This window comes from Myodes glareolus, chromosome 4, assembly GCF_982192425.1.
Source record: "Myodes glareolus chromosome 4, mMyoGla1.1, whole genome shotgun sequence".
In the NCBI taxonomy this organism is placed as follows: Eukaryota; Metazoa; Chordata; class Mammalia; order Rodentia; family Cricetidae; genus Myodes; species Myodes glareolus.
The window spans coordinates 16,430,555-16,456,665 of record NC_142029.1 but is presented as its reverse complement, the minus strand read 5'-3'; the positions used below and the strand labels follow the sequence as shown (position 1 = coordinate 16,456,665).

The following is a 26,111-nucleotide window of genomic DNA, read 5'->3' as shown; positions in this document are numbered from 1 at the left end:
CCACCCTACCTCTTAGACTCTACTTGAGTGCGGCATATCAATCAACACTACTCTATCAATCAAAGAGAAAGCCCTGTAAAATTCTCCCAACCAATCATTCAGAGAATAAATGACACCCACACATACAAGTAGGCGACTCATTTCAGCTCAACTGCATTCCCTTTTCATAATCTTTCAATGTGCCAAGAGTTAGAAGATCTTTACATCTAGTTTTGTCATCAAGATGTTATGTCATCTAGAAGCTGAGGAGATGGCAGTCATTAAAGTATGTGAGAGCAAACATGAGGACCTGAGCTGGATCCCTAACATGGATGTAAAAGCTGGATGCAAAAGTGGACGCATCTGTAACTGAAGGATCCCTGAGAGTTTACTGAGTGAGCCAGACAGCCTAGCCAAATCAGTGAGACCCAGGTTCAGTGAGAGAGATTCTGTCTCAAAAAATAAAATGGAAAGGGATGAAAGAGAGCACCATGTTGACCTCTGGCACTCACATGCACATGTGGATGTGTACAGGCATGCACACATGCATATAACCACATGAACATACACATGCACAATGTACACACACAGTTATATAATCTGGGGGTGGAGTTGAAGCCCAGATGGCAGAATACTTGCCATGCATGCACTAACCCCTAGGTTCAATTCCTAGCACCACAAAGACTGGAAATGGTGGGGCAAACCTGTAATCCAAGCACTTGAAGGGCAGGACAGAAACTCAAGGTCATCCACTGGCCTAGGCTACATGAGATCTTGTTTTAAAAACAAAAGCAAAAAGTAAGAATTATGTATAATCTCATGCTTGTTATTCAACATGTTAGGGCTTCAATCTCCATTAAGCAAAATGTTCACAGCACAGTTTCTGGGCAGTTAATAAACAACTGACAAATTAAGCAATACTAGCAAGGCCATTTAACATTATTCTGAAGAATATATATTATGCAAATATAATTCAATGTTTTTCTAATGCCTCAGTATGGAAAAGCTGTGCTAGTAAGGAATATGTGACTTTGGTCTCTGAAGGAAAAAACAAAACATGAGGGGAAAGAACAGAGAGGCACCATTAACTCGGATTGTAAACCCCTACAAAATAAGAAGTGGTTTAGACTAAATTCCATTTTCAACTGTTTGCCAAACATTTAGTGAGAGAACACTGAGTGTTATAACTAGGTGTTGAGAATACATGATATATAATCAATACTAACTAAGGAAAAATAAAGTATACAAACAGTGAAAATTCAGCATGGATTCAAATCTTTAAAAGGTTTTTAGGTGTGTGTGTCCCCACAAGAGGAAATCAGGTGACCTGATCTATCACACTCTACCTTATTCCCTTGAGACAGGGTCTCTCACTGAGCCTGGAGCTAGGCTGGCAAGTCACAGAGAGCCTCCTGTTTCTGACCCCCACTGCACTGCAGGTACAGACACAGGATGTGCTCAGATTTTGGTGCTGGAGATCTGAACTCAGGTCTGCATGCTTTCATAGCAAGAGCTCTTACCCACGAGAACAGACAGCTGGATTAAGAACAGAACAGGCATGAAACTACAAATACACCATTAGTAATATTTGTAGTCAAAGGGAAGAAAGAACAGGACAGAAAGTCTGTCTCTCAAATGATTACTGCACTGACTCAATATTAAATATTAAATCAACTATCTACCAGGAAACAGGCACGCAACCCAATTGCCTCTCACCCCCAGGTCCAAACAGGATAATCCACTGGGATGCAGAAGATGACAGAAAACACTTTATTCACTTTTAAGTAAAATTTGTGGGAAATTACACTTCATGAATTTAATATGCTGATGGAAACTGGCATCCTAGGAGGCTTCATGCCAGTAAATCACTACCATTTCTGGGGTATCTGGAGAAAACGCAACGTTCTCTACCTAACAAGTCTGTCCATGTTAAGTGGACTTACATAATTTTTTGAAAACAAAGTCTTTCCCTAGAACATGCTGTACCATGTAGTCCAGCAACAATCCTCCTGGAATGCCAAGATTACAAGTATGTGCCATATATAATTTAAATATGCACCAATATTTAAATTATAAAGCATGAGTTGTTTACTGATGTGGACACATTCTAGCAACAGCACATATAGTTTGGTTGTTATACACAAAAAGACTGCTGCATCACCAGGCAATAAAATCTTGAGTATACAGTCAGCTAATGACTGAAATATCATTACAGAATATGGCTTTTTACATAAAGTTCACCTGTTTTTACCCCATTCCCCCTCACACCACGTTGTTGTTGCTATTGCTGTGTGTGTGCTGGTATTCAGGATTGAGCCCATACTGCATTTTTTTAAAAAGATTATTTATTTATTATGTATGCAGTATTCTGCTTATATTCATGCCTGCAGGCCAGAAGAGGGCACCAGGCCTCATTACAGATGGTTGTGAGCCACCATGTGGTTGCTGGGAATTGAACTCAGGACCTTTGGACGAGCAGGTGGTGTTCTTAACCACTGAGCCATCTCTCCAGCCCTTTTTTGGTTTTTTGAGACAGGGTTTCTCTGTAGCTTTGGAGCCTGTCCTGAAACTAGCTCTCGTAGACCAAGTTGGCCTCGAACTCACAGAGATCCACCTGCCTCTGCCTCCTGAGTACTGGGATTAAAGGTGTGTGCCACCACCGTCTGGCTCATATTGCATATTTTAAGCAAGTGCTCCATCACTGAGCCACACCCCTAGACTTTTCATCGTTTTAGTTTTAGTTGAGATACGGTTCTTTTGTTTTTTGTTTTTTCTAGACAAGGTTTCTCTATGTACCTTTGGAGCAGGTCCTAGAACTCGTTCTGTAGACCAGGCTAGCCTCAAACTCAGAGATCTGCCTACCTCTACCTGAGTGCTGGCATTAAAGGCATGTGCCACCACTGCCAGGCATGAGACAGGGTTTTGTTATGCATCCCGCTACCTTCCAACTAGTTATCCTGTCTCAGTCTTGAAAATGCTGAGATTATAGATCTGTGCCATCATGCCCACATGATGTCTTAACCATTTTGGGGGTTTCCTAGTGGTATCGAGGTTTATGTTGGAGTAAGCCCTAATAAGCCTCTCAGGATTCAGAAGGATTACTATAGTAGGTGAAAATCTGACTAATAAGGTCTGAGGGTAAACGAAATAAATTAGTTACATAAATCTTTTCATCATGTCCTATTTATTCTTCCTGTGCTCTCTCCAAGTTTCCTTTGGATGTTTCTCTTCGATGTCCCTTGCTGTTCCTCGCTGTTTTACCCATCCCATGAGGTTTCCAGTTTATATACCCACACATAGTTAACAAGCACACTTTTTTAGGGATAATAGGATGGATAAAAGACTGACAAGGTAGGCGCCGTATGTCTCAAAGGGGCGTGACTGTGCAGTTGCCCAGCAGATACCAGCAGGATTAGGATGGAGTTTGCCCCTGGGCCAAGCATCTTGGTGCTGTTTCTGCTGGCACCGAGGTGAGAAGGAATTTCTTTCTTTGGGGCTGGTTTAGCAACCCAAGCTTTTTTCCTATATATTTTAGGGGTAAAAGTACAAACAGTTAATTTCCTAGACTAAGACCTATGTCAAATGAAAGATGAAGGCAAGTGCAGAATACTAATAGCTTGCTAGGGTAGCAAAAGCCAGTAGGTTACACTCTCCTAGGTTGGCTGTTAGACAATTCAGGGCCACCCAGACCTGTTTATCAGTAGGAGCAGACATCGGACATACTATCTCTCTGCTCAGGGCTCCTTTCTTGTCAATAAGTTCTGTCAATAAGGATAATTGTGGGGGAGTCTAGCTTTATGTAGATTTGACTAGAACAAAAGTTTGGTTGAGTGAATGTTTTTCATACCAGGTCCCCATAGTGTGGGGGAGAGTAAACATTGCTGGGATATTTTGGGATGAATCCTATTATGAGAGGGAAAACCGACATGATTTCACAAGATTTCTACAAAACTGACAGTTACTATCCAAAAGACAAGAGTTCCCAAAGATTTGCAAATCGGGTTTTCCACCAGATCATACTCCTGTGGACCTGTCCAGAGCTGTCAGCTGTACATTCACTGTATAACATTTGTGGCTCACATCATAGTGGTACGGGGAGCAAATTCAGGCACTGTGCTCATTAGGGACAAGTTAATAAATAGTGTGTACTCAATATTGTGCAAGATAACGAAAAGCTACTGAATGCCAAGTACAAAATCAAAGACAACCCCAATGGCTGCAGAGCTTTCTCAGCTGCCAAAACACCCACCACAACAAACGGCAGAAAATGCTGTTTGCCCTACAGATTCCAGACACTGGATAATGTTTTTGGCTTGGCTGTAGAACTCTTACAAATTTAACTGCACCCACAGTTGCTTATTATCTGTTGCTTGTGTTCTCTTTATAAATAAAGACTATTCATTAAAGAGTCAAACTCTAAACTAAGGACTATCTATTTTCCTAATACTGTTAATATTTTTCCAAGAAAAACACTCTTTAAAAAAAATACTGAAAATTCCAAAAGTCAAGGGAAAATGACCAGAAAAATAAAACTTTAAAAAATGAAAAGCAGGCAAAATAGTCATTTGTCTTAAGTCTCCCACTCCTCATACTTGAACACAAAATACACTGAGTCCTTGGTGAATAAGCTTGCTCAGTACTTGGCTCATGGGGCCCATGGGTCTGGCTGTGCATTAAGCAAACTGGCCTCTGGCCACTGAGAGAACAAGGAACTTCCCTTGGAAAAGATAAACAGCACTTCCCAGGCTTGTATACCTTTCAAACAAGGGCCAAACATGTGGGACTGGAAGCTGGCCTTCCTGTGCCATTTTCCTGCCAGCCTTTGATACACAGGCCCTTTGGCTAGGACATTCTGTAACAAACCCACTGTTGTGCAACCCTCAGTGTCACTAACTGGCTTTTGTCACACACATATTATAAAAGAAAACTTTGTCCTACACTTAAAGTTCTAAAAGGTATCTGATAGTCAAACTGAAAATATTTTAGCTCTAGACTCAGAATTTATGACAGAAAGCCTGACAATATTGAAGCATTCCAGTTATTTCCCAAATCACAGCGCTGCACTCTCTAGTATGGAAAATAACGAAGCACATCCGAAGAGATACAAAGTCAAGGGGACTTCTAGCAGAACCATGGAATCATAAGTTCCAACTGCAGATGACTACCAGATCTAATAGGTCGTTAAAGCCCAACCATGCTGCAACAAGTTAACATCCAACGTCTTTAAAAGGTTTAACTATACTTCCCAGTTTCTATCCTCAAAAGAGGAAGGGAGAATCTGGTACCAAGTAGACATAATTTGTACCTATGATTTTTATTTTACTTCTAATTTTGTATATCTGTGCATCTGGGATGGGTGGGTGTGTGCCTAAGAGGCCAGCAGAAAGTATTAGATCTTCTGGAGCTGAAATTATACATACTATGAGCCCCCAAATGTCTCATCTGTAAGACATTTTGCTTATATAAAAATGAGCTCAAGGCCAGCTACCTACCTTCATGTCCTATGGGCAAAAAAGCCCTTTTAATAGTATGGAGCCAATGTCTGTCACATTCATGACTGTAATATGATTTCAGAGTGTCTTTTATTTGTCCCTAAGAGTCACTATTTTCAGCTGACATGGGATTTGAAAAACATGATTTTAAATTTATTATTAGTGTATGTGTGCACATCTGCACCTATGACACAATGCCCTTCAACTTCTACCTCTCAAGTGCATGCATAGCACCAAAATCCAGCATATGTGGCACTGAGGATCTAGCCAGATTTACATGCTAAGCATGTACTTTAGCAACTAAGCTACACTGCCAGCATGACAAATATGATTTTTACCCACATAGTGATCTATACACTTAGTAAAACTAAGTGGTCTCCCTCTGTAACCTGGACCAGATGGCTGATCCATTCACCCATTTGGCAAGTTTTCTGACAGTCACAGAAACTATTCTTTAAAGCCATCCTCACCTAACCCAAGAAGACATGAAGATGTGCGCATTCTTTTGTTTTGTTTTTGTTTTTTTTTCCCCTTGAGACAGTTTCTCTGTGTAGCTCTGGCTGCCTTGAACTCACTCTGTAGGTCAGGCTGGCCTTGAACTCACAGAGATCCAGTTACTTTTGTCTCAAGTGCTGGGATTAAAGGTGTGCACCACCACCACCACCACCGGCATTTATTATTCTAAATCTTATCAGCAATTAATTAGCTAACTAGAACCAACAAATATTCCTCAATTTAGAGCTCACCTTGGAAGAACACTTACAGGAACAGAAAAGAGGGCTGGAGAGTTGGCTCAGCAGTTAAGAAGAGCACTCTCTGCTCTTCCCAGCTCCCACACAGCAGGTCACAACCATCTGTAGTTCTAGTCCTACGGTATCCAATGCACTCTCTTTTGACCTCCTTAGGCACCAGGCAGGCACAATATATACATGCATGAAAAACAGTCGCACATCCCACTAACCACAGTATTCAAGAGGCAGAGGTAGAGGGATCTCTTGGAGTTTCAAACCAGTTAGGGCTTCTTAATAAGACAAAAGAGGCAAAACTAAACAACAAAAACAAAAAAACTGAAAACAAATGTTTACAGTAATTTTCTGTATAACTACCAAAAGATGGAAACAATTAAGATTCCTTTCAACATAAGTAAAAAGATAAACAAATATTGATACATTCATATAATAGGATATTATTCATCAGTATAGAAAATGACACACCAAGCCACAAAAATACATGAATGAATCTCCCCCCACCCCAAGACAGGGTTTCTCTGTGTATCTCTGGCTGTCCTGGAAATCACTCTGTAGACCAGTCTGGCCTCAAATTCTGAGTGCTGGGATTAAAGGTGTGTGCCACTATCACCTGGCTGAGATAATGAATCTTAAATGCATATTGCAAAGTCAAAAAAGTCATTCAAAAAGGCTATATATTGTGTGATTTAATCTGTGACATTCTAGAAAATGAAAACTACAGCAGCTCCCAGGAGAAAGTAGAGAAAAGGAAGGTAACAGCGACGCAGGCAAAGCACAGGAGATTGCTTAGGACACCGAAACTATTATGATCAACATGACCACGTATTTGCTAAAAACCAACAAAACCTTATAAGAAAAAGAGTAATAAGCCTTTATATGTGCAAATAATACTCATGTTATTCAGTAGGTTTGAGGGATCCCAAATGTAATGAAAAATAACAATACATTTGTATTACGAGTTAAGGAACAAATCAACATAGGTGAAAAACCTAAGTAATCCTGAAAACAAGAGAGTCTGTAAGATGAAAGGAGAGAGGAACCACACAGAAGCATTATATTCTATGTGACGGTCTCTCATAAGGATGGGGAGTACAAATTAGTAATTCTGACATAGAATGAGTATTCAATCTAAACTTCTTGTGCCCAGAGTGTTTTAGACTCTGGGAATATCTGTATATAATACATAAGCTATCCTAAGGATAGGACCCAAAACTAGGCACAAAATTCATCTATATTTCATATGTATCTTTAACATATAGTCTGAAGGTGATTTTATATATAATATTTTCAGTATACCAGGATTTTGATGGCAACCTGTCACATGTGAATAGGTTCGGAATTTTCCAATTGTGGCATCATTTAAGTTTAAGTTCAAGTTTAAGATTCTAGAGCACTTTAAATTTTAGATTTACACATTAGTGATGCTCAACCTCGATCACTATACATACATTGCAACCAAGTAGTAAACAGGTGACAGGTGGTAGGAACCAAGTTTCTCACTGTTGGAGTGAAAGATTATAATAAATGAAAGAAGGTAAAAATGATCCACAATGGAGCTAGAGAGATGGCTCAGATGTAATGAGCTACTACCACATGGAGGCTCACAAATGCTTATAACTTCAATTCCAAAGGATCCGACCCCTCTTGAACCTCTGCAGATCGTGGTGCACAAAACTCATGCAGGCAAACATAAATGTAAATAAAATAAATAAATCTTTAAAAAACTAATCCAGGCGGTGAGTCAGGCAGTGGTGGCACGTGCCTATAATTCCAGCACTTAGAAGGCAGAGGCAGGTGGATCTCTGTGAGTTCAAGGCCAGCCTGGTCTACAAGAGCTAGTTCCAGGACAGGCTCCAAAACTGCAGAGAAACCCTGTCTCGAAAAGCAAAACAAGCAAAACAAAAAAAAAAACAAAAAAAACAAAAACCAAAAACAACAACAACAAAAACTAATCCATGAATATTAGTTTGGTTTCAGTTGCTCTGATAAACACCATGACCAAAAACAACATGGAGAGGAAAGGGTTTATTTAGCTTACACTTTCCCATCACAGTCTATTCATTGAGGGAAGTCAAGGCAGGCACTTGGAGACGGGAAATGAATGAAGCAGGGGCTATAGAGAATAAGAATGTTGCCTACTGGCTTACTTACCTTGCTTTAAAACACAACCCAGGACAACATACAAAATAGTGGCACCACCCACAGTGGGCTACACCCCTCCTACATCAATCATTAATCAAAAAACTGCCCCATAAACATGCCAAAAAGTCAATCTGATGGAGGCAACTCCTTAATTCAGGTTCCCTCCTGCTAGGTGACTCTAGTTTTGTCCAGTTCACAAATCTAACCAGCACAATGAGATAACAGATTAAGTTGGAGATATCAGAATAGACTCATATTTAGCATGGTATAGTATACATGGTTCCCTACAGATTATAAACCAATTAGATATAGACACATCTGTTTCTTTGCTTTCAGTTAAAAGAATGACAGTGGTTAGCAATGATCAAAGTCCACATTTTGGTTTTAAATATTACTTTCCAAAAAAGGAAATAACATTCCTCCTGATTCATTTCAGGGCTAAGAAAGAAAATACACAAGATAAACTTCAAGTTATCTTTAATGTCATAAAATAAGTATTAGGGAATATAAAATATTTTCCTATGTCAGTAGTATGTCAAAAGGACATGGGATTCAATAAAAAAGTGTTTCTATAGCTAAAGCTGAAATAATATGTCACCAAATGGCACACAGTAGTTAGGGACACTACTCATAACAAAGCACTTGCTTAACCCACAATGCCTGAGTGTAATCTCCCACAGCAACAAGATAACAATACAGTAGGAGCTGAGGAGACGGCTCAGCATGTAAAGTGCAGGCATCAGAACTTTAATTTAGATCCCTAGCACCCACACACACACACAAAACCACATCTAAAATTCCAGTATTAGGAGATAGAGACATTAGGATCACAAGGGTAGCACAAATAATAAAAACCCAGAGACAAATAATGGGATTCAAGCTGAAGATCGGAGAAGCAAAGCAGGCAACAACTGGAAAGACCTTTTACCTCTACCAAATCTTCAGACCAAAAGGGCAAAATCCTGTCTCCATGAATCACTCCAGTGAGTTTCTGTCTCTTCCCCTTTATATTCCTCTCTCTGCCCATCCATAATGCTCCTGTCTCTACCTCCCTAGTGCTGGGATTAAAGGTGTGTGACTCTCAAATACTGGGATTAAATGTGTGAGCCACCACCACCTGAATCTGTTTCTGGATTATATTGTGTAGTCCAGGGTAGCCTTAAACTCACAGACATCTGTCTGTCTTTGTTTCCCAAGTCCTGGGATTAAAGGTGTGTGCCACAACTCCCTGGCCTCTAGTGGCTAAACCTTGCATTCTGACCAGGCAAGCTTTATTTATTAAAATATAAATATCACCACATTTCCCCTCTTTTGTCAAAAATTTAAAAGGCTACAACTAATATAAGAAAAACTATACACAGTAGGTACAATAACTACATACAATATATACAGGCAATAAGTACATCAACAATGTCTAGTCCATTTGCATTTGACAAATTCAGAGAAAATATTCCATTATCTATCCTATCTTGGTGAGTCCAAAGTCTTGTACTTATTTACTTTCTATTATAACTTGCTTTCTGCATCTGGTAAACAAGGAAAACTGTAACTGTAACTATCTAGTCTTCAACTCCCTCATACTCAAGAAAGAAATAATATTAGCTGCATAAGCAGGAAGTACAAGCAAGCAACTTCCAAATCATGTGAGAAATGGCAGGAACAGCTGGCTGCCTGGACAGCTACCCAAAGTTCCTCTGTAACATTGGGGTATCCATCTTTGGTCTACAGGTCTAAAAATATCCAACAGATTTTTCTGGGAAGCAGAATATTCTGAAAGGCTGTCCCTCCTTGTCTTGACAATGTTTGACAGTCACATTTCTTTCTTATTTTTTTTTTTTTTGTCATGCTCATCCATTTAGGACAGCATACTGTTAGCAGTTGAGGCCAGGGCACTTTCTTGCCCAGTGGCTTACTTTTGCCACAAAGAAAATAAACTTCATGTGGAGTTTCTTCAATACCCATCATTGTCTCTGAAGTAGATTAGTGCTTCCAGGAGCAGATGTGTCTCATTGCCAGAAAAAAAGAGTCTATGTTATTAAAACATCTTAAATGCCATATTCTGTAGATCTCTGAAGAGTTTGAAAATGACTGATCTAAAATATATCTTTGTTTGACCTTGAAAACATAACTAATGTGACTACAAGATCACCTAATACAATCAATCAAAGCTAAACACAGAGAAATCCTGTCTTGAAAAACCAAAGGGGGGCAAAAAAAAAAATTCTAGACAGACAAGAACAGAGTCAAGCACAGCTTCTTGGTGACTGTGTTTTCTCCACTAGGCTCTGTTTGTTAGAGGAAAGGCTTCATTAAGAGAGGCTTCCTGACTCACATTTGCAGCAAAAACCTCACAGCTCTTTTAGGAGGCTCTGTCACCAAACACTTAAATGGAGTTTAAGAGTAGCCTGCAGCATGCTTCTTGGTGGTGGCATGGACCTAGAAACTCGACAGAGCTGTGGCAATAAAGTGGCTCCTGCCAATACCTCCACTATGAACCTAGACTTTCAGAAAAATAAATAGGATGGAGCCAGGCTCCAAAGCTACAGTTTTAATCCTAACTATGTTGCTAAGCAAATTAAAAATGTATGTGCTCAGAAAAAGACAGAAATAAACATTAAGACAGGTTCGGATGGAAAAATAAAACCCAAAAACCTCTAAACAGTTTACAGTGTGTTTAAAAATATATGTAGGCTTTATAGAGAAAAGAAAAAGGACAGACAAAGTGCTTAAAAAAAGAAAAAGAGTAGCCGGGCATGGTGGCGCACACCTTTAATCTCATCACTTGGAAAGCAGAGGCAGGCAGATCTCTGTGAATTCAAGGATAGCCAAAGATACACAGAGAAACCTTGTCTCAAAAAACCAAAAATTAAAAAATAAAAGTAAAAGAAATAGTTTTAAAAAAGGTATGTAAAGATGGCAAATACATTAATAGTCTAGATTATGTATATTATTCCATTTTCTTTGAATTTTTTGACTGTGAAGGTGCTAACTGTAGCTAACAAAGTTTCTTCCCTTCTCTCCTGGCAATTCGCAGGGCCGTGTGACCTCCGGCTTCCTGGAGTCTCTGCTCTAGCTCTGGCTTGAGGGCATAACTTAGCAAGAACCTGGTTCTCTTTGTTATGGTAATTCCACTTGTATTCAAGGTCTTAGCAGTGGGCCCATGCCTGCCTCCCCTAGCTGACCCTGCGAGGGGCCAGAAAGGCTTTAATCTTCCTCCTGCTTCTGGTTGGGAGGAGGCCTTGCCTTTTTGATCCTGGTTGCCCACTGGTATAAATATCTGACTTGAGTTTAATAAAGTTGCCATTTACTCTTGTAGATGAGCCAGGTCTCTTTGTGTGTCTTCTTTTTCAACCCTCAGGAAATTGTCCCTTCTCGTGGGCCCGAGTTCAGGAAGCGCGCAGCCTGGGTCGGGCATGGGTATCCATTGAGAAACGCAGACTCCCACACTAACTACAGAGAAACGTTTCATTGTATGGCTGCTAAGCTAAACACACACACATATGTATATGTGTGTGTATATACATATATGTGTGTATGTATGTAGATAGATAGATAGATAGATAGATAGATAGATAGATAGATAGATAGATAGATAGATAGATAGATAAAAGGTATCTTGACTTCAAAATTTAAGTACGAAGGACATGTAACTTTGGAAAAGAGGATCTGCTTTTGTTTCAGAGGACAGAAAGCTGTGGATTTCTTACTGGCTAATACGGTTTGATCACATAAGACCCTTTGAGGCTATGGCCCAGGAGGTCCAATATCCACTACTGCTTCAGGACTGCTGGCTGAGATGGACCAACCACATAGAATATCCCATGAAAGATCAGATTAACAGTGCCCCCAATCAGAAAGAAGTAGTCTAGAGAACTATGCCCAAATTCCCAAATACTGTTTATAAATGTTTGTTTACATTTAAAGGAGTTTGATTATAAATAGTTAATGGTCACAGTGAAGGTATTGCTAAAGAAAAAAAAGGATATGATATAGAAATAAATACACTGGTAGGGACTTTGGTCTATTGATACAAATTTAAGGTCAATTTTGTTGTATGTATATTTATTTATATGTACATTTCTACTCTTGTTTAAGGTATTATATTTATACAGTTTATTTAAAAAGTAATGTATAACTAAAAATTATGGATTAATAGTCATCTATAATAGTCAAACTGTAGCTATGTTAGGTTTTCTAGATGTATAGAGATATTTCAGATAAATAGGTATTCTTCAAACATTTTCAAAATGTTTTAAGGACTTAGACTTTTCCCAACAGTGAGACATGTCTGCTTCTAGCAGCACCAATTACTTCAGAGAGGTTGATGGGAATTAAAGTAAATCGTTATGGAATTTGCCTTCAATATGACAAGGCTAGCCATCTGAGCAAGAAACTGCTCTTGCCTGGACTGCTTGATGGTATGCTGTATGAACCGGACATGCAAGACCCACATAAAAGTGACTGCTGAACTTTCCAAAAGATGCAATGCAATGGTCTTCAGGGTTTCTGCTTCACAGAAGAAACTGCCCAACACTCTGCAGAACACAGAAGAAAGCAACCAACGAACTTTTGCTGGTACAATGCAGAACAGATCTAATTTTCTCCTTTACTGAAAAGTCTGCCAGATATTATGGGCCTATAGGCTAAAGATGGATGCCTCAACATTACAGAAGAACTTTGGGTGACTGTCTAGGCAGCAAGATTGTTTCTGTCAATTCTAGAGTTTTGGAGGCTGCTTACAATGCACTTCCTGTTTACTTAGGCAATATATCTTTCCAGAGTCTCTGATGAAGTTGAAGACTAAATAGTTATAGTTTTTCTTAGTTATAATAAAAGATAAATTAGATATAAAAATTATTCTCACACAAGATAGGATAGATAATAGGGTATTTTCCTTACTTTGCCAAAAGTAAATGGACTAAATATTGTAACTATAATTCTTGCCTGATAAATGTTCTATATATGTAATTTTACTATGTTGAAATTAAAACCTTCCTTTTTAATTAGAAAAGAGATGATGTGGAATGTCCTTCTGTATGCCTGTTACTTTAACTGGTTGATGAATAATGCTGTTTCAGCCAATAGCTTAGCAGAGTAAAGTATATAGAGAAAGATAGGTGGAGTCAAGCAGACACCAGCCAGTCACCAAGGAAGCAAGACATGTAGAAAATAAGGTAATGCCATAGACATGAGGCAATACATAGACTAATAGAAATGGCTTAATTTAAAATGTAAGAATTAGCTAGAAATATACCTAAGCCATCAGCCAAGCAATGTTGTAATTAATATAGTTTCTGTGTGATTATTCAGCCGGGAAACAAAAGTCCAGTTTCTGTCTACAGTGGTGTTATCATAACCCTGGAGAAATCATCGTTGTGGGCTCCATCCTCCATTTGTGGACTTCAAAGGTCGCTGATAAATGAGCTATGGTTCACTGCAGAAAACTGATACTCAAACACAAAATCATGTACAGAAAGGGAGATGAAACCTTTTTCTATATTAGTACTCTATATGACCATTAATATGACAAAAAGTTTAAAAAATAATACATTTTTATATATATTCTTATAAAATTTATACCTTAAGAAAAGCTGTTTGAAGACTTAATATAAACTAAAGGATTATGAGATTAGCGGCAATAAAGTAATCCTTAAATATTTTTCTTCTGTCCCATATCAGGCGGTTCTTCTGACATGAGACAAGAGATTTTGAATTTTATTTTAACAAGCATGCTTGGGTTTAGAGAAGAAGAGAGCCATGCTCCAACTCCAAAGTCAGCTTTAATCTTTAACTGGACTGGGACTACAAAAAGACCATCTGCATTATATGTCTGTAGAGAACAGCAGAAACAAACATTTGGGGAGATTTACAAAATTTCATATTGTTGGAAATGTGATATACCAATAGGCCAATTTACTCTTTTCTTGGAAAACTTTTCTTTTAGATAACTTGTCCTTTTTCTTCAGATGTCTCATTTGTCCAGTGGTCTTTAGATTCCTTTATTCTCCCAAAAAGACAAAAGCAAAACCCTTCCCCAACCGTAATTTTAGGGAGATCCTTTTCTGGCAAGTTATATCACTGTGTCGCCTCTTAGCTCAGGTTTATTACTAACTAGCTCTTACAACTTAAATTAACCCCTAATTCTTATCTATGTTTAGCCACATGGCTTGGTACCTTTTCAATATGGCATTCTAATCTTGCTTTCTCTGTGTCTGGCTGATGACTACTCTCTGTCAATGACTACTCCTTTTCCCAGAATTCTCCTAGTCTGGCTGCCCCACCTATATTTGACAAATCTTTACAGTATACAAGAGCATTATCCCACAGAATTTTCCCTTTTTTGTCTTTTCAAAACAAAACCTCTGAATCTAATTGCCTTTGTTTAGCTTTTTTCTTGATCATTATCCATAACAAATTGTAGCCAAAACGCTAAACAAAGATAAACATCCACAATCCATTTCTGGGGCAAGTAGATATATAGTTTTTTAGGTTACTTGCTGATGTTTGGGGGGGGGTGCTTATAATCTTATGGGGACCTAAAGAAAATTTAGGATTATGGTCAAGTCCTGACTGGAGTATTCTGTGAGGCTTGATCATCTCAGCCAGTAGTCTTAAAGCTGTTGTGGATGCAGAACGCAGCAGAAACTGCAACAGGGGTGCTCTGAAATGTTGCGTAATCTGGGCCATCTGTTCCCACTGGAGATTTTTCAAGGGGTCTTCCTTGATCAAACCTTAATGAATCTAAAGCCTCTCATTTCTTGTGGAAGTAAAAGTATAACCTCTTCTCCATAGTAACATACCTTTTGACTTAAATATTGAAGTCAAGGCATTTTCAGAATATATATGTTAAACAAGCACCTTTATAATCAAATGTCTTTTAGCAGGTGTTGCTCTTTCCTCAGCAAACAATTCAAAGACAACACAATAGCATACAGTATTGAGGCTCTCTGTATTTTCCATCTCTATATGGCTTTATTTTTTAACTCTATTTTTATCTTCATTTTTATTTTTGCTTTTTTTTTAAAAAAAATTTTGCTTTTTTGAGACAGGGTTTCTCTGTGCATCTTTGGCTGTCCTGGAACTCACTCTATAGATCAGGCTGGTCTCAAGCTCAGAAATTTGCCTGCTTCTGCCTTCCAAGTGCTGGGATTAAAGATGTTTGCTAGCACCCTAGCTACTCTACTTCTTTTATTTCTACCTCTTTTCCTCTCCCAAGCTTATGTATATTTTTAAACACACTGTAAACCATTTACAGCACGAGTCTTTAATCTCCTAAATGGCATGGACAGGATTAAAGCAGCGACTTTGGCAGCTCTCTCCACCCTATTCCTTAGCTTTCTGCGAGTCTAGCTTTGTGGTGGAGGTACAGGCAAGAGCCATATTGATTGCTACAACTCTGTGGACTTTCTAGGTCCATGCCCCCACCAAGAAGCATGCTGTCAACTGATCATAAACCCCACTTAAGTGTTTGGTGGCAGAGCCTCAAAAGAGCTGCAAAGTTTTTACCATGAATGCTGAGTCACGAAGCCTCTCTTAATGGAGCCTGTCTCTGTTTGTCTTTAGCAAACAGAGCCTACTGGAGTAAAGACAGTTACTAAGAAGCTGTGCTTGACTCTCTTCTTGTCTGTCTAGAATCCTTTTTTTTTTTTTTTAAGCTTTCTCATGCATTATGTGGAAATTCTTGTCAAACATCTGAATGCCATTTGTAGACTGAAGTTTTTGTCCTGCCTGGTCCCACAGCCATTCAGTCCTAAAGAAACACACAGGGGCTTATATTAATTATAAACTGTGTGGCCTTTTAGCTCAGGCTTATTATTAACCAGCTCTTACAAGTTAAATTAACCCATAATTCTTATCTACGTTTAGTCATGGGGTTTGGTATCTTTTCTCAGTACACTACTCTCATCTTGCTTCCACTGTGTCTGGCTGACAACTAACTCTCAGCCTTTCCCTTCCCAGAATTCTCCTAGTGTGATTGCTCTGCCTATATTTCCTGCCTGGTTATTGGTCAATCACTGTTTTATTAAACCAATATGAATGACAAATCTTTACAATGTACAAAAGCATTATCCAATAGCATTTCCCCATTTTTTTTCCTTCAAATCAAAAACCCTGAATCTAATTACCCAGATAGCTCAGCATGTAGAATATGAGACTCTTAATCTCAGAATCTTGGATTCAAGCTCCATGTTTGGCACCATTTGTAGACTGAAGTTTCTGTCCCACTTGGTTCCATAGCCATTCAGTTCCAAAGAAACACACAGAAGCTTATATTAATTATAAACCGTGTGGCCTCTTAGCTCAGGCTTATTACTAACTTAACTCTTACAACTTAAATTAACCCATAATTTTTAATCTATGTTTAGCCACTTGACTTGGTGCCTTTTCTCAATATGGCATTTTCATCTTGCTTCCTCTGTATCTGGCTGACAATTGACAATCTGCCTTTCCTCTTCCCAGAATTCTCCTAGTCTGATTGCCCCATACAAGAGCATTATCCCACAACAGCTGTTGTTCCTTTTTCATTAACGTAAGTTAATAAGCATTATAAAATCTATTTCTGGGGGTATTTATCATCTCTTTCCATTTACTTAACAGATTCTTTAGCATTCAATTTGATCTTTCTATAAGTGCCCACCCTGTACGGTATTCCTGAAATATGCTTTTTATTATAATAAGCAAAAAAACTCTTTCATTTTCTTTTAGACATATGCTAGGACATTGTTAGTCTTTATTTCTACAGGCATATCCACAATGGTCATAACTTCAAGCAAATGTGAGATTACCTTTTCTGAACTGAAAGCAGTTGCCCATTGAAAACCTGAATAGGTATCAATGGTGTGTTGTACATATTTAGTTTTCCAAATTCTACAAAATGGAATACATCCATCTGCCATATTTCATTCCTTTAAGTACCCTTTGGGTTACTTCCTGCAGTAGTAGTATTCTCACCATGAAGGCAAATTTCTTTTTTTCTTATAAAGGTATAGTGAAGAAACAACCTTCTTAATTAATAATAATACTATTATTAATATTAAAATATAAATTATAATATAAATTATTAATAATAAAATATAAATTATAATATAAATTATTAATAATAATAATAATTAGTTATTTAACTAGTAAGAAGTCATCCTTTTGGTAATAAAAAGGCAAAGAAAATCCAGACTGTAGAGAGCCCACTGGCTGAATCACCTTATCAGCAGCTCTTAGATCTGTTAGCATTCTCCATTATCCTCATTTCTTTTTAACAACAAATACAGGAGAATCCCAAGGGCTGGTTGATTCCTTAATGTGTGAGCATTTAGTTGCTGCTGTACCAGATGTTTTAAAGCCTGCAGTTTCTCTGTTGTTAAAGGCCACTGCACAACCCATACAGGTTTGTCTGTCAACCATTTTAAAGGCAGGGATGTTGGTGCCTTTGACATATCAGCAGCTATTATACCCTGTTTTTTTACAATCTGAATGGTTGGTGACTGTTCTTTGTAATATCTTGTAATATTTTTCCCAGAAACATAAATTCATTTATGGTTTGTTTCTAAGATTGGGGGAATGTTAATCTGAGTATTCCATTGCTGTAACAAATAACATCCCCACAAATTCATTGCTATATTAGCCACATATGCTTTTAATATTCTTCTCTGTCCTTCTGGCCCTATACATCCATCCTACCTTACACTTTGCTTTACCTGAGATAAAGTTCCAATCCCTTAAAATTGAACATTTACATCCTGAAGAGGCCAATTTTCTGGTGCCAGGATTCTGGTAAAATTATTGTTATATGCACACATGTGTCTACCAGACCTTCAATAACAATATCATTTATTTGTATTTTTAATTTTGGTCTTTGTTCACTTATAGAAGTTTGCCAAATCGGGTGGTAGTAGCACACATCTTTAATCCCAGCACTCGGGAGGCAGAAGCAGGCAGATCTGTGAGTTTGAGGCCAGCCTGGTTTACAGAGCAAGTTCCAGGTCAGGCTCGAAAGCTATGGAGAAATCTTGTCTTGAAATACCAAAAAGAAAAGAAGTTTGCCAAAATACTTTGCCATAACTTCTGCATAATCCAGGAGGGGTGTTCTGAATGGATTATGTTTAAAAAAAATATTGTTCCTAGAAATGCCCTGTTTACAATCCCTTTTAAGGTGACATTGTTTGCTACAATTGAAACACCTGACATTTTGATTTTTCTTCAAACCTCTGAAAATTACCTCTCCTATCCAAGTATCACTATGGTCATGCATTTAAATATTAATTGTATCTCAGATCCATTCCTCCAAAGGTGGTGACCTTGCCTTATCCTTTACATTAAGAATTAGCATTTTCAAAAGCCAGAGATTCAGTTATTTGTCTAGCATCTGAATTTGGTATCATTCTATTTATTGCTGATGTTATTCTTTGTAAGAAATCCGAGGTGGTTTCTTTTGGGCCCTGTATTATTTTAGTAAATGATTCGATCTTCTTTTCTACTTCTTTAATTCTGTCCCAAGCATTCAAAGCTGCTGCTGCACGGCATTGAGCCAGGATGTGGCCATCATATAGAGATTGTTTGTCTATAGTAGCATAGTCTCCTTCTAAAAGAAGTTGAGCTTGGGAAGATTTCCATACCGCTAGCTTTACTCCGTTGTTCAATAGTCTTAGCATCTTCTCTTAATTACTCCATTGTAATTGTGAAGCAGGCTCTAAAATACCTTTAACCAAATCTATCCAGTCTTTAGGGATAATTCTATTACAAACTGACTTATCAGTTTAACATCTACTTCACAAAAGGTGAATGAATGCCATGAGACTATTGCTTCCTTGAATCTCCTTAAATCTAACATTGGTACAGGAGTCCTCAGTTCTTACAGAGCCTCGATCATTTGTCAGTTCCTGTAAGGTTACTGGATATATTAAGGTTAACTGCTTGAAAACCTTAGGCTGTTCCTCTCAATTCTTATAATGCAATGCTGAAATTGGTTCTCCATTAAATTCCTCTGTCTGAATTTGAATATCTCTATGAACTATTTTATTAAGTTTTTCTAAAACTTGTATGTTAGGACTCAGATTAACCAACTTTTTAGTGATAAAACCAAAATGATAATGCCTATGATGTTTAAAATTTACATTACATAAATCCCATGTAAATTAGTAATCCTCTCGTTTAATTGTTCCATTTTCAAACTGTCCAGCGTATTATCACAGAGATCCAAATCCCTCCAATATAATGGTGTTTCCCATCTTTAATGTGGGAAAAAAAACTCTTAACTAATTCATCCCGTTAAGAATTCCCAATGTCTTACCAAATTTGCTGCCAATGTTGCTGAAGATGTAAGGCTTAATTTTTTATTTAATTGATTTTATTGAGCTCTATATTTTTCTTTGCTCCCCTCCTTTCTTCTCCCCTCCCCTTCAACCCTCTCCCATGGTCCCCATGCTCCCAATTTACTAGATGTGAGGCTTATTGCTGCTGCATAGAATAGTAAAAGCCTGACTGAATTTCAAGGAAATTACCTAGTTTGACAGCAGCCTAAGAAGGGGTTCTCTGCCAGGAGAGAAGAAAACCCTAGCTGGTAGGGCAATGACTCCAGCCACATGTAGTCTGGTCTATGCCAATGGCTGTAAAGCTACAGGCAAATGGCTTTTTCGTGAATTTATACCCAAAATACTGGGTGTCGTATGTAGCACAAATATTAAAAACCCAGAGCCAGATACTGGGGTTCAAGCTGAAGATCAGAAAAGCAAAGCAGACAACCACTAGACAGACCTTTTACTTCTACAAAATCATCCGATTAAAAGGGCGAGATTCTGTCTCCATGAAGCCTCAGACTCCACACTCCAGTGAGTTCCTGTCTCTTTTACATTTTTATAATTCCTCTCTTTTATGTTCCTTTCTCCACCCACCCATACAGCTCCTGTTTCCACCTACCTAGTGCTGGGATTGAAGGTGTGTGACTCTCAAGCACCAGCATTAAAGATGTGAGCCACTACCACTTGGATCTCCTTTCCTTCAGGATCGATCTTGTGTAGCCCAGAGTAGCCTTGAACTCTCAGAGATTCATCCACCTGTCACCTGAGTTCTGGAATTAAAGGTGTGTGCCACCATTCCCCAGCCTCTAGTGGCTTAGCTATAAATTCTTATCTTCAGGCAAGCTTTATTTATTAAAATACAAATACAATATCACTATATCATAGGGGCTCAGTGACCCGTCAATACGGTCAATTGGCGAACTCCAGTTTTAGTGAGAAACTCTCTGAAAATATAAGGTAAGGATGAGAAAGTGATGGAAGGATATACCCAATGCCAACCTTTGACCTCTACAAGCACACACAGATGTACAAACGTGTGCATACACACATGCGCAAATACATTTGGTACACCACAGGCACAGGCACATCCACAATCAATGAGTCAAGGACTAAAATAAACACCTATAGTCAAAACTCTACTACTCTAAATGACAGACTGAATAAGCAAGCACTCAGGAGGCAGAGAAATGCCGATCTTTGTGAGTTATAGACTAGCCTTGTTTACATAATGAGTACCCTTTATGTAACGGCTACACAATGAGACCCTGATTCATAAGAAAAAAAGGCATAAATAAATATATGGGATAGGGGATTCTCTGGTGCAGATTTTTCCAAATAATATGTGAAAGCATTGTACTGTCAAGGAGAAGTATCATTAATTGTTCACTCTTTGGATGTGGGCTACACAGAATTATTTTCCAAAGGAGAAACCTGACATGCTATTTTAATCAGGTGACCAAAGTGATGATGGAAAGTCACAAATTATGGTCATCGTACACAACCTTGACACAATGTAATGAAAACAGCATTTTATCTTTTGTGTTTTTCTCCCCCACACCAAATCAACAACAACAACAACAACAACAAAAAAAAACCCAAATCACTAATCTAATCGTAAGAAAAATATCAGCTGAGGGACTTTCTACTAAATACCTGACCAGTATGTATCAAAACTATCTGTGAACAAAAATAGGAAAGTCTGGCTGGAGTGATGGTCAGTGGTTAAGAACGTAAGTGCTCTTCTACAAGACACTGCCAGTCACAACTGATTGCAACTCCAGCTTTAAGGGTTCTGATATCCTTTTCTGACCTCCCCCTTTTCTGACCTCCTTAGGTACCTGTCTACACACACATCCCAAAATAAAATAAATCATAAAAATAAAGTCAGTTCAAGATTAGTAACTTCTAAATAAGATGGATACCGAATAAGATCCAAGACATTAGGTAAATACAAGGGTAACCTGAATAAAATATGTAGTTTATTCAAAAAAGGTTAAAATCTAAGTGGAAAGAGTCACTAAGCCATTTAAAATTTTTCTTAGGGGAGCTGGAGAGATGGCTCAGAGGTTAAGAGCACTGACTGCTTTTTCAGAGGTCCTGAGTTCAATTCCCGGCAACCACATGGTGGCTCACAACCATCTGTAATGAGATCTGACGCCCTCTTCTGGTGCGCAGGAAAACATGTTGTATATAACCAATAAATAAATCTTTTAAAAAAATTTTTTTTTCTTAGGATACAGAAGTACTACTGCATGCATTTCAGTCTCCTGTTTCAGGCCATCACCAATTAAAACAGTTGCCTATAGGTATTTAAATTGTCTAGAAATGCCTTTTTTATTGTTTTATCCCCTACTTAAAGTAGGCATTTCCTTTGTTTTACTTTGTTAGATTTATTTTTACTTTATGTGCATTGGTGTTTTGTTTGCATGTATGTCTGTATGAGGTATTGGATCCCCGGAACTACAGTCACCAATTATTGTGAGCCCCCATGTGGGTGCTGGGAATTGAACCTGGGTCCTCTAGAGAGCAGCCAGTGTTCTTAACTGCTGAGCCATCTCTTCAGCCCAAAGTAAGCATTCCAATAACTTAAAATGTTAGTTCTGACACAAATGTCACATCACAAGCTGGAACTAAAGCAGCACACTAAAGCCTTACAAGGCCACTGAGACTAAACGAGGAACTAAAAGGAAAGTGACATCTGGAAGTTTCTTTAATCAACTCTTTAATGTAGGCTCTAGAAAGCAGCTCATTCTAAATTCTGCCTTTTAGGGGTAATGTCTTACTTAGCCTTAACATGACTCTAGTTTATGAGTTTCTATGTTATTAAATTCCAAATATATTTTGCCACTATTTCTAGGAATAAAATGCAAGTAAAAGTAAGAATAGTGTAGGGCTGGAGAGATGGCTCAGAGGTTAAAAGCACTAATCGCTCTTCCAGAGGTCCTGAGTTCAATTTCCGGCAGCCACATGGTGGCTCACAACCATCTGGTGACCTCTTCTGGCTTGCAGGCAGAACACTGTACAAATAATAAATAAATCCTTAAAAAAAAAAAAAGAATGTGCTGGAAAGTTTTGTGTCAATCTGACACAGGCTGGAGTCATCTGAGAGGAGAGAACCTCAACTGAGAATTTGCCTCCATAGGATCAAGATGTGGGCAAGCTTGGGCTTTTTCTTTAGTGACTGACAGGGGTGGGGATAGACTTAATGGGTGGTATCATCCCTGGACTGGTGGTCCTGAATTCTATGGGAGTGAAAGCTGAGAAAGCCATGAGGAACAAACCAGTAAGCAGTACTCCTCTGTGGCCTCTGCATCAGCTCCTGCCTCCAGGTTCTTGCCCAGCTTAAGTTCCTACCCTGAATTCCTTAATGATAAACTGTGCTGTGGAAGTATAAGCTAAATAAACCCTTTCCTACCCAAGTTGCTTTGGTCATGGTGTTTCATTGCAGCAATAGTAACTCTAACTAAGACAAGAAGTTTTATCATTTAGAAGAATTTTTAAAAAATATTTATTTTTATTTATATGTATGTGTATTTTGCAGGTACCCAAAGAAGTCTGGAGAGGGTCTTTGGAGCCGCAGCTACATACAGGGAGTTGTGAGCCACCTGACTTGGGTGCTGAGAATTGACCTCAGATGCTCTGTAAGAACAGCAAAAGTGCTCCTAGTTACTGAGCTATCTTTCCAGATCTAGAAGTAATTTTTAAAATTGTATTTATTTTATTACTTTATGCATGAGAGTTTTGCCTACATGTACCACATGTGTGCCTAGTGTCTTTGGAAATCAGAAAAGGGCATCGGATCCCCTAGGACTGAAGTCACAGACAGTTGCGAACCACCATTTGGATGCTGGGAACTGAAACAGGGTTTTCTACAGGAACAAGGCTCTTAACCATCAAGCTGACTATCCAGGCTCCCTAGAAGGAACTTTTAAAAGACATTCATATGTATTTGAGGAACGATAAAAGATGTGAACAAATCTATTAGGTATCAAAATTACATTATTCAAGTACACATGTTAAAAAACATTACAAGTTCTAGTGACCCATCTATGATCCCCAAGATCTACATGATGGAAGGAGAACCAACTCCCAGCCCTACATGTACATCCCTGCACACATACACATAAATGTGCTGTAAAATAAAAGTGAAAGAGTCCATTTGGGCTGGGGCTGGGGCTGGAGCTTGGTAACGGAATGTTTGTCAGGCATGCACACAGCTGTGGGTTCAACCCACAGCACCTCAACAAATAACATACTCAGTCTGTCAGAAGGATGGTAACAGTGATGCCTACACTAGTCCCTCCTCTCCGAGAACAGAAGTCTTACTCAAGAATTAACTGGAGCCGGGCGGTGGTGGCACATTCCTTTAATCCCAGCACTCGGGAGGCAGAGGCAGGCAGATCTCTGTGAGTTCGAGGCCAGCCTGGTCTACAAGACCTAGTTCCAGGACAGGCTCCAAAAGCTACAGAGAAACCCTGTCTCGAAAAATCAAAAAAAAAAAAACAATAACAAAAAGCCCCCCCCACAGATTTAACTAGAACAGCCTGAGTCAATTCAGACATCATAACTACCCCCACAGATTTCTTTTTTCGCAGCTTTTTTTTATGGTTTATTTAACTTAATTTTATGTGCATTGGTGTGAAGGTGTCAGATTCCCTGACAGTTGTGAGCTGCCATGTGGGTGCTGGGAACTGAACCCGGGTCCTCTGGAAGAGCAGTCAGTGCTCTCAACCACTGAGCCATCTCTCCAGCACCCTCTCCCCAGATTTGAAACACCAATACAGTACAGATCCCCCAACTCTTCCTGAAGGAAGAAATGTGAGCAAGAATCTTAGGTATACCTCTAATAACTCATTTTCTTTTCCTTGGTATTTTAAGGGATTAGCCCTAAACAGACAGAAGTGCACTATATTTTTGTGAAGCTCTGCCAATACCCCGCTTTACAAAATAAAGGATTAATTTAAAGAGCAACAACAGGTAGAACATGGAAACACCAGGTTATGAAAACGGCAATTTGATTGTACTTACAAGAGTTGTGCCGACGACGGAAGCTTTTAGACTGACTCAAGGACTCCATGTGCCTGTCCACATAACTCTTTGAGCACTGCTGCTGCTGAGGAGAAACGGCAACATCCTGGCTCTTCACATCTGTCCTCTTAGGGATGTTCTGAGGGGTACTACTGGAAGAGGTTGGCTTCTTGACCACCTTGCCCGTACCATTCTGACTGATACCCACTTGGTACCCAACACCAGAAGGGCCTAATTCTGTCTGGTGAAGGTCTCCAAACTGTTGGTTGTCTCCAGGACCTGGTATCTCCAAAATTTTTAATTCTGTAATATCACCTGCCCTGAAATACACAAAAGTCCGAGTCTCAAAATTATAATAGCAATAGAAAAGTGCTAAGGATGAAGCTGGGATTAACGGAAATCAGTTACCCCTCTGCAAAGCTGTACTTCAGGGAGCTAATGGACATAAAAACTAAGAAAGTAGCAGAACATTTAAAGACAGTGCTCAGCCACCAATTCTCAACTCACACTCTACTGGCCTTTAGAGAGAGAAGCTGTTAATAACAAAACTCTACAGCCATCTCAGATTTTCAGAGTGTTAGTGGCTTTTCAAAATTATTTCACCCACTTGCTCATTCAATGAGCATATATAATATCTTTACTATGTGGTAAACCCTGGGCTACGAGCAGGACATGCAGTGACACAGTATATACTCATAAACAACTCAGTCTGAGTACTTGAAAAGACACATGTAAACAATCAAGTGTCAAACACTAGCACAGACATAAACACAGGGCACCAGAGAGCCCAGAAACAAAATACCCGAATTCACACTGTATATGGACTCTTTAAGCTATGCCAGCGTGTACATGATGGGAGGAGGTAAAAACGAATCAAACAGAGAATAGTAAGGAGAAAGGCATCTCAGCCAGAGGATCAGAGACAACGAAAATGTGACGTCATTCAGAGGAAGAACTGCTAGTGTTGCCTATGGTATCACATAAGGGAAGAACGCCGACAGGGGGCCTTCAGGAAAATAAAGTGATAACCAGGGCCCAGATCATGAGCACAGTGGGCTTTCCCCATGGCAACAGGGAGGGAGAAACCAGCAGGGCACCCAGGCTCCTGCCTAGAACCCTCCATCTGGAAGGCGGAGGCAGGAGCTCAATTTTAAGGTTAGTGTGAATTACATAGAGTTAAAAGATAGTCAGGACTACAAAGACCTTGTTTCAAAGAGTCAGAAAGAATCCTTACTCTTTTCCTAAAGTCCTCTCCTGTCATATGGCTGTCTGCTACCATGTGGAGGATATCCATGGTGGCAACTCAAATAGTGTGGCTTTTCCCCCACTAAGTAGCTACTAAGATAAGAGTTTTCTGTCAAACTCTAATAAAAGGAACCTCTCAAGTTCATATTTGGGGAAAAGATTTATTATGATTCTTAAATTTTCTT

The 26,111-nt window shown here is 38.9% G+C and overlaps 1 protein-coding gene across 5 annotated transcripts in view; it reads right to left on the bottom strand.

Annotated features, from left to right (window-relative positions):
• Edc3 (enhancer of mRNA decapping 3) overlaps positions 1-26,111 on the bottom strand; it is a 49,505-nt gene that overhangs the window by 14,787 nt on the left and 8,607 nt on the right. For 4 of the 5 annotated variants that reach the window (XM_048423343.3, XM_048423342.3, XM_048423341.3 and 1 more), the window contains one exon: positions 24,682-25,001. The exons of the other annotated variant lie outside the window; for it this stretch is intronic. In XM_048423343.3, coding sequence (XP_048279300.2) covers positions 24,682-25,001 — 320 coding nt within the window. The remainder of the gene's footprint in view (positions 1-24,681; positions 25,002-26,111) is intronic. 5 annotated transcript variants of the gene reach the window in all.